Source organism: Marmota flaviventris, chromosome 10, assembly GCF_047511675.1.
Source record: "Marmota flaviventris isolate mMarFla1 chromosome 10, mMarFla1.hap1, whole genome shotgun sequence".
Taxonomy (NCBI): domain Eukaryota; kingdom Metazoa; phylum Chordata; class Mammalia; order Rodentia; family Sciuridae; genus Marmota; species Marmota flaviventris.
Genome location: NC_092507.1, coordinates 106,024,917 through 106,037,412, shown reverse-complemented (window position 1 = coordinate 106,037,412; position 12,496 = coordinate 106,024,917). Strand labels below are relative to the sequence as shown.

The following is a 12,496-nucleotide window of genomic DNA, read 5'->3' as shown; positions in this document are numbered from 1 at the left end:
AGCATCGAACCCAGGGTCTCAAAAGCTCTACCGCTGAGCCACAACCCCAGTCCCAATTTTGAAGAATTTTGAATGGAAACGGTGGTATGATCCGATTCAGAAGAAAATCTGCATTGTGAAGAATGGTTTAGGAGTTTGGGAAGACAGTTTTAATAGCCTGGGTGACATGAGGACCTGGGGTCTGACGAGGGCAGTGGACATGAGGAGGTATCATCTGAAAAAGGTATTTAGGAAGTAAAACGAATGGCGTCTTAATAGAAGAGAGACAAGTCAAACATGAGTACCTGGTTGCAGGCTTAGCTAAGAGAGATTTCATTAGCATGGTACCTAGGTTTGAGCAATAAGATAATGCATTACATTTTGAAGATACTGGCTTTGTTAGAACTTTCTCCAGATATCATCTGATGCTTCTCCAAAGAACTTTAGCAATATATTTTCTTTTTTTACTTTTTAAAACTTTATTTTATTTACTTTTTTATGTGGTTGCTGAGGATTGAACCCAGTGACTCACACATGCTAAGCAAGCGCTCTACCACGGAGCCACAACCGCAGCCCTAACAATATTTTTTAATAACCCTTTTTGTATACATTTACTAGACAACAGTTTCTAATAAAATTATAAAATTTTCCAATTGGAAATGATGATCCGGTTTCCCTCCTTCATTTGACATTTTAAAAAAATTGCACCTAGATGTCCTTTTGATAAGACACTCCTTCCAAGAAACGATGCCAAGAATATACACAAAGTACCCCTAGGGGCAATAATTGATAACATATAATTAACACTTTTAAGTCAAGACTATAAATTCAATATTCCAATGTTTTAAAAAGTTTTACATAGTGAAAATTTTAACTGTGGTCTAGTTTTCTTTATTGAAAACCAAAATACTACCTCTAGTCATATAATTACTTAAAGTCACAGGTGTCACTTACTTTTACAATCTTTGGAAACAATTATGCCAACACAGTTTCTTGGTTCATGTATTTCACGTGAACTTTATTTTTAACATATTACCATCCTATACCTATAAAGACTAAAATGTTTGTGGAAAGTCACTGTTTCTACAAAAGATGTTAGCAAAAATGTTAAAATGTTGTCTCCCAGAATGAGAAGTAAATCATGCTAAATTTCCCAATTAAAACATTTTAAAGAGCTGTTCTTTTGATTTTTTAAGTATCTTTCATCACAAATTTTCCAATTTACTTTATTAAAGACTTCTTTTTTCAAAGACATTTAAAGTGTTAGTTCCTTATTCCATCAATCTGGTGTTAATTAATGAGATAGAAATTTACTTGTTTTAATTACAATCTTTTTCACTAGATAACCTTTTTTTAATGTCTATAAATTATGTATTTTCAACTAAATGAAAAAAGTAGAGTTTCTTCAGATGATAACTCTTACAGTAATTTTCTTTTGGAGAAACCATGCAGAAACAATAAGAGTTGCTTGTTTTGAGTCCAATCTTGAAAAGAATCCTAGGTGTCCATGTAGTGATAGAAGGATTTCACAAAACTTGATGAGTATTGATGATATCCATTTTATGGTGATATATTGGTAATATAGCTGTCATGTTAATGTTTTTCAAATTAGTCATCCAATTTAGGTACAGAAAAATCAAGACAAACCACAACATTCTAAAATTTCAGCAATGTGAGTACACATTCCATTTCTCAGAAAATAAATTAATAAATTTGGGGTGCTTTGTTTTCCAAGTGCTAAGTATTTCTGAGTAGTTGTGATTCAGAGTTCTCAGTTCTGTTAGCCTCCCTATGAGATGAGCAAAATGCTGTGGGTTTTCTGCATGGTGAATTTTTGAATATTTATACAAAATTTGTAAAATTGGTTCTTGTAAATTCTCCACTTGTTGCTTATTTTCAAGACATGGACGATCTGAAAAACATTGTTATATTCATCTTAATGTATATTGGAAAGTGGTAAAAGATAATTAATTCATTTTAAGACAGTGCAGTTTTTAAATAACAAACGTTTGCTGAACCTTTAACATATGCCAAGCATTAAGATAAGTAACTTGCTGGGCTGGGGTTGTGACTCAGAGGTAGAGCACTCACTCAGCAATGTGTAAGGCACTGGGTTTGATCCTCAGCCCCACATAAAAAAATAAAATAAAGATATTATGTCCACCTATAACTAAAAAATGAATATTTTTAAAAAGATAAGTAACTTGCCTCTGTGCATTATTTTATTTAATCTTTACAATACTCCATTAGGGCTGGCTTGGTGGCACAGGCATGTAATCCCAACTACTCAGGAGTCTAAAACAGGAGGATCACAAATTCAAGGCCAGCCTGGGCAATTTAACAAGACCCTGTCTCAAAGTAAAAATTTTTAAAGGTCTGAGGGATGAGGCGCAGTAGTAGAATGCTCACCCAGCATTCCTGAGACCCTGGGTTTAATCCCTAGTACCTACAAAAAATATTTTTTTTTGGGGGGGGGGGTTGTAAGTTCTATTTTTATCACCATTTCTCAGATAATCTTTAAACTTAGAGAATTAAGTGATTTTCATGAAGTCACATAGGAAGGAAGGGTCAGTAATTAGTTTTAAGAATATAAGAGCAAGCAAGGGCTTACTTGAAGTCTTAAATTATTAATTTCCCAAGACCAACAGTAAGTAAAAAGCAAAGCTTCTTAAGAACTTGCCTATAAAATATAAGTGCCAACCAAGAATTTCATAGTGCTTGGACAGCATTTATTCATCTAGTCATTGTGCCAGAGATACAACAGTGAACATAATAGGCAAAATTTCTTCCCCTCATTGAGCTTATTCTGGGTTCAGGAGAAGTAGGGGAGGAAAGAGGCATATACATATTTTTAAAAGTAAAAATATAACATAGCATAGATGTAGTGTAAGGAAAATAAACAGGAAAAGAGATAACAATTTATTTCATTGTTTGTTTATTTATTTTTGGTACTAAGGAATTGAACCCAGGGTGCTTAACTACTGAGCCACATTCCCCAACGCTTTTTATTTTTTATTTTGAGACAGGGGCTTGCTAAGTTGCTTAGGGCCTTGCTAAGTTGCTAAGGCTGGCTTTGAACTTGCTATCCTCCTGCCTCAGACTCCTGATCTATTAGAATTACAGGTGTGCACTACCACACCAGGAAGGGAAAGTAGCTATTTTTAAAAGACTGATCAAAGATAAAATGACACTTAGCAGAGATTCAAAATGGTGAAGGAGGGAGTCATATGTCTATCTGGAGGAAAACATTTCCAGGCAAAAGACTTATCAAGCATAGTAGAACCTGTGGCAAGAAACTTCTTGAAATTTCCATGGAACATCTGTGTCAAAAGCAATGTGCTAGGCAACTCTGTTGGGTCCCCTCTCACCCTGAAAGAGTTCTGTTTATATACACACTTAAATAAATACTACTCTTACACTCATCCTGGGGGAAAAAAAAAAGGAATGTGCTAGGATGGAGTAAAACAGAGATAACAGTAAACAATAATAGAACTGTGGCTTTAATCTGTGTAAAATGGAAGTAATTGAAGGACACAACAGAGGAATGATCTGACTTATACTTTCAAACAATTCCCCTGGCTTCTACATAAAGAATAGATTCTAGAGAAGCAAGCACAGAATTACGAAAGTCAGTGAGGAAAGTAGTTTCGATTAGGGTGTTAGCTAGAGATAGTAAGAAATCATTAAGTTTTAGATATATTTTGAGGATTTAGCCAAAATGATTTGTTTTGTATTTGTAAGAAAAAGAAAGAAACAATTTTGGTTTATGCAGCTTAAAGATGGCAATACCAGCTGGGGATGGTGGTTCACACCTGTAATCCCAGTTACTGGGGAGTGGAGAGGACAGAGCTAAATTTGACCATAGAGAACTCATGAGTAAGAGGAGACAAATAGAAGCAGCAGCATAGACAACCCTGTTAAAAAAATTTTTTTCTATAAAGTGGAACAGAAGAATGGAAGAAAAAAATGAATGGGAATGTGAGGTCAAGAAGGCATTTTTTTAAGATGCAAGAAATTACAACATGTTCATAAGCTTAAAGGAATGCTCCCACCCACTTGAATCAAAGTGTGAAATATGATATATCAAGAACTATGTAATGTTTTGAACAACCAACAATAAAAATTTTAAAAAAAAGGAATGCTCCCATAATAAGAAAATTATGGTAAAACAAAATTGGTGCATTTGGATGCAAATGATAATTTAATAACAACCAACTTTATGATTTCATTGCTAAAATTTAATCCAGGCTTTTACTGCTTGCTGTATGGTTTTTACCTGAAAAAAGCACAGCCATTGCTGCAAGTAAAGCATATTCAGTATTAGTTATATAAAGTCCGCTGATTCTTCTGTAGAAGTAAAACAGTGAGGTAATAAATTCTTCAGTAATACCTATGAAGATTAATATAAAAACAGATTTTCATTTGAACATAGTGCAGAATCAAATATTATTATTTTCTCAACATAGTGTAAGAAAATGAAACATTATATCTAACAATTTTTTTCTATCCTATATAATAGTTTGTATTATGTGTAATATTACCAGTTAAAGTAGCCGAAGGACAGTCTTCATTCCAAAATTTGTCCATAGAATAAATAACACTTCTATCACCACTCTGATTGTGACCATTCAATGTATGAGCTGCATGATTTGATAGTCTCATAGTACCTAGTAAAAGGGAAAAATATAAAGCCTGACTTTTTTCTCTTTATATAGATAGTAAATTAAATCTCTTTCAGAATCCAGAATGGCAGTTAAATGAGAAACATTCTGAACAAATGGTAGTTCATATTTATAGAGAGAGATTGTAGAGAAGGCCCTCTAACATGTGTTTTCCATGATACCATATGCTAAACACAGTGGCTTTTTTTTTTTTTTTTTTTTTTTTTTTTGGTGTTGAGTGTTCAACCTAGTGTCTTACCACTAAATTAAGTCCCCAGCCCTATTTGTTTTTATTTTGAGACAGGTTCTCCATACATTGCTGAGAGTCTCAGTTGCTGAACTTGATCTTGAATTAGTGATTAGACTGTCCCCTGAGTCACTGAAATTACAGGTGTTCACTACTGCCCCCAGCAAGGATGACTTTCTTTAGGTTGGATTCAAGACGGTAGACTAGAGGAAGGCTGCATACATGTTGCTCTGTGACCTTTGATTCAAGGAGCAGAAATACTGCTTCTCTGCAAGGTGGATCAAAGAGGGATTTTACTAAAACTCAATATTGGACAGTCAGTGTTTTAGAGACTCAGAAATTTGGATCCATTAAGAAAGAAAAAAAATTACATTGGAGTCAAGCTTGAAGGCTATGGAAAATAACATCCCCCAAGAAAAGAGAAATGACAGCCACCAGGGAGAAAAGGAGGACAGTGTGATCAGGGAGGCGAGGAGAGGAAGGCAAACATTAGGCCCTGAGCTATGGGCTTTCATCCTTTCTCAAAGATATTTATCCCAGTAACAAGGAGTTTCAAGCTTTTACAACTGTTTCCCTGAGATGAGTTTCAAGCTTTTACAGCTGTTTTCCTGAGTTAGATTTTAACCTGCACAACTAGTTTCCTGACTGCCCAGCCAGCACATCCCAAGTCTCTAATGATTAAGTCACACTAAACATTCTGCTATGATTAACTCTCATTAAAACCTACGAAACACAGACCTCCTCTTGTAACCAGTCACCATTTTCTCCCCTGAAAATATGCCATGTGCTTAAAAAGGCAGCTTGCTGATCTTTGAGGTCTGCTCCCATTTTTAGTTATTTTTGCTTACAAAGCTGGTTTGAGCAGCAGCAGGAGCAGTGCTGGTTCAACACAGGAAGGAGAACTCAGAGAAACACAATGGACAGATTTAGTATAGAAAATCCGAAGAGCAGAAAAACAGCCTTCCCTTAGCACTGTACACTGGTGCCTGAAAAGCACCTCATGTTTCCCAACTGACCATGGAGAGCTGAGGCAGTAGCTATCTTGAGGTGGCCATGTTGTAGCTGCTGCTGAGGGAAACAGGAGATTTAAGCAAAGAGGGTTCACATTCCTGGCAAGTGCCTGCCTCATGACCTAGAGAAGATCATACTCAGGGGGATTGAAGTAAGAAAAGTGAAAGGGTCAAAACTCTTGCAGCTCATGAGAATAGCTGAAGTTATAAGTGTGAAAACACTCAGGGACTAAGCCTGCGAAGACGGGAAAGGCTGTATTTGTGAGCAGCAGAGTAGGTGAAGGATTGGCTCCTGGATCCATTAACAGAATCCTATGGAGACTCCTGAGATCCAGACTCTCAGCAGAAACTGGCAACTAGCAGGCTCTAGGGGTATGTTGATCTAATCTCTCCAGGGCAGATGCCACCCAATAAAACTTGTGAGGCCTAATTAGACCTAAACTCCACCTTCTAGAACTCCACTCATAGAACTCTGCAGCAGTCCCACCCTGGGAATACATCTTTTCTTCTGCTAACAAATTCTATTGTTCCCTCTTCCACTCTTCCTTTAATTTTTTACTTCTATTTTTTCTACTCCTTCCTTATACCATCACATCCTACATCTGTTCTGCATTCTCTCTATTCACGTTTTGAAATTGTAAACTCTTTTTTCAGCCTTTCTATCACATTTTCTTTTATCTTAATTAACTGCATTCTTAACATCTTTTAGCACTAGTTGGTTTGTACAATGCCTGCCCCCACCACTAATGCTATTGCAATTATTACTGCTGTGAATGTTATAGTTGACCTGTAGTTTGATTTAATACCAGATATAATATACGGTTACTTATTGTTTTTTCTGATGGCAATTGCTGATCCTACCATTTCTTGGTTTTTGTGGCAATTAATTTATAGATGTCATAGTAGGAACCAAGTATTTAGTTTAATGCTGTATATTGTTTGCATTGATTATTGCTATTATTTGCTTCCCCCTAATTGGTGAGGTACTGGAAACCTACAGGGATACTACAAGTTCACAGGGTAGAAATTCTGCTGCTGAACTAAATTCAACCAAAAGACAGCACACCTTGCTCCACTTTAATTATTGACACTCAATCTTCAGCTATACTTTACCTCAAAGAATAGAAAAGACAAAAACCCAAATGAAAGACCAGGCCCCAAGTAGAAACAGCTAGATGTGGGCCCCCATATCCCATCTATGGACATCCATTAACATAGAGGAAACAGTGAAATAACAGAAAGCCTGTGGATACCACACATATGAGGGATCTCAATCCAGATCACTCTAGGACACTTTAGCAACTGAAGAATGTGCCCTAAGAAAGGAGCAATCAATGCATCAACTGAGCAAAAGAGCAAGACCTGTGAAAATAGGAGAAAATAGGCAAACAAAATTCCTCCAAAATCCACAATCCCACAACAAAGGGACCTACTGATAGTGAAGTAGATGAAAACCCAGAAAAAGATTGTAAAAAACAGCCAGGTGACATGGTGCCCACCTGTAATCCCAGCAGCTCAAGAGCCTGAGACAGGAGGATCACAGGTTTAAAGCCAGCCTCAGCAACGGCAAGGCAATAAGCAACTCAGTGAGACCGTGTCTCCAAATATAATACAAAATAGAGCTGAGGATGTAGAACAGTGGCCAAGTGTCTCTGGGTTCAATCCCTGGTACAAAAATAATAATAATAATAATAATAATAATAATAATAATAATAATAATAGAAAAAACTGATTATCGGGGCTGGGTTGTGGCTCAGTGGTAGAGTGCCTGCCTAGCACATGTGAGGCCCTGGGTTTAATCCTCAGCACCACATAAATAAAATAAAGATATTGTGTCCAACTACAACTAAAAAGTAAATATTTTTTTAAAAAGCTGATTATCTCATGTTCAATGAACTAAAAGAAGAACTAAGGAAGGAATTAAGAGAGCAAACATACAAGATAAAGTCCATTTTAATAAAAATAGAAATAGTGAAAAGAAGCCAAGCAGAACTCCTATAAAATAAAAACAAGATTGATCTAATTATAAACTCACTTGAAGATATCAGTAACAGATTAGATGGCATAGAAAATAGAACCTCAGGCCTTGAAGTCAGAATTTCAAGCATTGAAGACTGTCTATATGATCTTGAATACACAGAAGGCAGTAAGGGGAAAAAATATAGAACATGATCAGAATATATAAGAACTCTGGGACAACTTAAAAGATCAAACCTGAGAATCACTGGGATAGAAGAGAACTCCAATAGAGATACACACCAAAGGAATAAAGAACATTTTCAGTGAGACTTTCATCAGAAATAATTTAGACATCCACATACGGGACACTTAAAGGTCCCCCAATAGCCAAATGAGAAGCTTACTGATACATATCATAAGCAGAATGCCTTACATAGAAAATAAGGAAAGAATATTTAAAACTGAAAGAGAGAAATAACAGGTCACATTTAAAGGCAAACCAATATGGCTCACTTCTGATTTCTCTACTTAGACTCTAAAATCAAGGAGGCCCCGGAATGAGATATCCCAAACCCTAAAAGAAACCAACTATCAGCCAAGGTATAATCAGCAAAACTTAGTTTCAAATTAGAGGGGGAATAAAAACATTCCACGACAAGAATAAACTAAAAGAATTCATGATAACCAAACCAGCACTACACGGAATACTCAAACTTCACACATAGGAACAACAACAACAACAAAAATTTCCATGCCTGGTGTGGTGGTGCACACCTGCAATCCCAGTGACTCCAGAGTCTGAGGCAGAAGGATCATGAGTTCAAAGCCAACCTCAGCAAAAGCAAGGCCCTAAGCAACTCAGTAAGATCCTGTCTCTAAATAAAATAAAAAATAGGGATGTGGCTCATTGGCCAAATACCCCTGAGTTAAATCCCCAGTACAAAAAAAAAAAATTCAAAAACCTAAACACAGTGGAAGTTCAATAAAAGAATGATCCACTAAATGAAAAACAAGGCAGGAATAAAATATAGCAAAAAAAAAAAAAAAATGGCAGGAAACCATGAACACATATCCATACTACCACTAAATGTTAATGATCTCACTTTCCCAATTAAAAGATACAGATCAGCAAAATATATCAAAAAACAAAACCCAACTATATGCTGTTTACATGAGATGTATCTTATAGGCAAAGACACCCACAGGCTAAAGGTAAAAAAGTGACAAGAAGTATTCCAAACATATGGTCCAGGAAAACAAGCAGGAGTAGCTTTTCTCATATCCTGACAAAGTACATTCCAAGAAAGAATTAATCAGAAAAGACAAAGAAGGACATTACATTCAAGTAAAGGGAACAATCCAACAAGAAGATATAACTATAGTAAACATTTATGCCCCAAAGTTCAATGCACCCAATTACACACACACACACAAATACTCCATGACATTAAATTCCACATAGACCCCAACATAATAATACTGGGGGATTTCAATACACTCTTATCACAAATAGGTCATCAAAACAAAAAATCAACAAAGATATCTCAAACCTAAACAAAACTATAAATCAAATGGACCTAACAGCTTAAGAATATTCTATCCCAAAATAGCTAAATTTTCCTTCTTCTCAGCTGTGCATGAAACTTTTTCCAAAATAGATCATATTCTAGGCCACAAAGCAAATCTTAGCAAATATGAAAACATTAATAGAATACTATGTATTTTATCAGATCATAATGAGATGAAATTACAAATAACGAACAAGAAAAATAATAGAAACCATGTAAACTCATGGAGATTGAATTATACTTTCATAAATAACGATGTATCAAAGAGGAAAAATGAGAACAGAAATCAAGAAATTCTTAGAAATGAATGAGAACAAAGACACAACACATCAAAATCTCTTGAACAGTAGGAAAGCAGTTCTAAGGGGCAAATTTATAGCACTGAAAGCCCACCTTAAAAAATTAAAGGAATCCCAAATAAATAAGCTTATTTTCTACCAAGGCTTTAGAAAAAGAAGAACAAGGTAACCCCAAAACAGCAAAAGACAGGGATTAATTACATCAGAGCCAAAATCAATGAAATTGAGAATAAGAAAATAATACACCAGATCAAGGTAATAAAGAATTTGTTCTTTGAAAAGATAAAGAAAATAAACAAACCCTTAGCCAAACTAATAAAAGAAAGAATGAAAAAAAGCAAATCAACGAGATCAATGATGAAAAAGGAGCTATTACCACAGACCCCTCTGAAATCCAGAGTATTTTCAGACCAAATTTTGAAAATTCATGATCCAGTAAACATGAAAATATGAAGACATGAACAAATTTTTAGATACAGATATATGACCTACCCAAATTGAACCAGGAAGATATGGAAATCCTAAATACACCAATAAAAAGTAATAAAATTGAAACAGCAATTAAAAGACTTCCAAAAAAGAAAAGCCCTGAACCTAATAGATTCTCAGCTGAGGTCTACTAGACCATTACAGAATAACTAACACCGGTCTTTCTCAAATTATTCTATGAAATTGAATGAAAAAAAAAAAACACTCCCAAATACATTTTATGAGGGCCAGGTGTGGTGCTGCACACCTGTAATCCTAGCAGCTCAGAAGGCTGAGACAGGAGGATCACAAGTTCAAAGTCAGCCTCAACAACAGCAATGCAGGGGCTGGGGATGTGGCTCAAGCGGTAGCGTGCTCGCCTGGCATGCGTGCGGCCCAGGTTCAATCCTCAGCACCACATACTAACAAAAGATGTTGTGTCCGCCAATAACTAAGAAATAAATATTAAAAATTATCTCGCGATGTTTGAGGCCTAAGGCCTGACCTGAAGACCCATAGCAACCCTCTAGCAACAACAACAACAACGACAGGGAAGATACCTGGAATGCCAGGGGACCCCTCCAGTAGTCTGGTCCTTTTGGTAAGGACTGGCATACCTCTTTTGTGGTAATATTTAATCAACTGCAGCGAACCCAAGTGAAACATGAAGATCCAGGATCACTAGGCAATGCTGAGCTGACGTGGATCTGGGGCGAACAGTCTGGGCCCCTCAGAACACACACACAGAGCCCGGATTGGCTGCATTCAAGCTCCGGTTCACCTGCTTCTCGTGACTCAGCACTAACGATCCCGCTGAAATAACTGGTCGGCCCTTCTGAACTTATAGAGGTAAAAGCCAACCGAGCCTTCATAGGCAGTGGCCACAGGATTGAAACGGGGATTGGGAGAGACAATCAGGACCCACCCGTTGCATTGGTCACCTGGCAAAGGGAACGAACAGTCACCATTTGCATGGGATACCACCATGGCAGAGAACTGACGTCACGGGCGGAGGAGATAACTTCATTGAAACCAGCGCAACAGGTGTGTAATTCCTAGCTATCTCTCTCCACACAGCAGGGAAACCTTAAGGGCCCCTCCCAGCTCTCCTGTGAGTGCGATAGCCAGACCGAGGGAATCAGGAGTGGCGCGGGACTCGCGGCGTGGATCTCCCGGCTACCGCTCCCACCAGTGCTGACAACTGAGGTCTCTTGCACCAGCTACCAGGGGTGTGGCTACCGGAGGGCAAGCAAATTCGCTGGGGGTTCTCAGCCCCAAGCTCTACAAACTTAGGGTCTGAGGGAGGCAAACAAGGAGAGTGTGCCCAGGCGTTCATGAAAACAGGGCTCCCAGGAGCAGCAGACCTGGCGTGTAGCCAGTATTGTGGTGAGCGTCACAGGTGAGCGTGGCCTGGCTTGAGGAAACACAAGAGAAGGCCCTAGGCACTCAGGATTGGAGACCCGCCCAGTCTGGGAGGAAGAGCTGCTGCACAGTGATTGGTTCCCACCTACTGAGAGGAGAAGCTTGGCCCAGTGGGCACAGCTCCACCTACTGGAAGAGAAGTTAATTGAACTCTATGACTGCATTTATTATTATTTTTTTCTTTTTCTTTCAATTTCATTTTTTGTTGTTGTTGTTGTTCTTTAATTTTTTAATGTTTTTAATTTTTTTTAATTTTTTAATTTTATTATTATTTTTTTAAATTTTAATTTTCATTTTTTATTATCATTATTATTTAAAAAAATTTTTTTTCTTTCTTTCTTTATTTTCTATTTTTTTCTTTTGTCTTTTCATTTCTTTTCAATTTTCTTATTCCCCCTTCCTTGAACTCTACCTGCCTACTCTCATTCTCTTTAGTGACTTCTTCCCTTCCTTTCTAATACCTTTCCTCCCAAGCATCAAATAAATATATAAGAGTAAACAGTAATTCAGCAGTCAAACAGAACAAGAAGTAACATGAGCAGCATAAAAAAGCAAGGAAGAAAAGGAGTACAAACAATGAAGGACAGCCTAAATATTCAGGAGGACCTAGAGTCAGCAGAAAAATGGTCATATAAAGAACTCAAGGAATACCTTAGACAGATGGAATGGAACCTTAAAGAGGATACGAGACAGCAAATCCAAACAGTGAAAGAACACATTGAAAATGAATTACATAAACAGATAAAAGAAGAAGTTAAGCATCTTTATCAGGAGATAGAGATTATTAAAAAAAATCAAACAATAATTCTAGAAATGAAGGAAACGATAAACCAAATTAAAAACTCAATTGAGAGTATCACTAACAGAGTGGAGCAAATAGAAG

The 12,496-nt window shown here is 36.9% G+C and overlaps 1 protein-coding gene across 1 annotated transcript in view; it reads right to left on the bottom strand.

Annotated features, from left to right (window-relative positions):
• Positions 1 to 1,643: 1,643 nt before the first annotated feature.
• Positions 1,644 to 12,496, bottom strand: part of LOC114096699 (bile acid receptor-like) — a 47,963-nt gene continuing 37,110 nt past the window's right edge. The window contains exons 8-10 of the mRNA XM_027940246.1: positions 4,521 to 4,646; positions 4,256 to 4,369; positions 1,644 to 1,891 (exon numbers count right to left, since the gene is read on the bottom strand). Of these exons, the coding sequence (XP_027796047.1) occupies positions 1,644 to 1,891; positions 4,256 to 4,369; positions 4,521 to 4,646 (488 nt within the window). The remainder of the gene's footprint in view (positions 1,892 to 4,255; positions 4,370 to 4,520; positions 4,647 to 12,496) is intronic.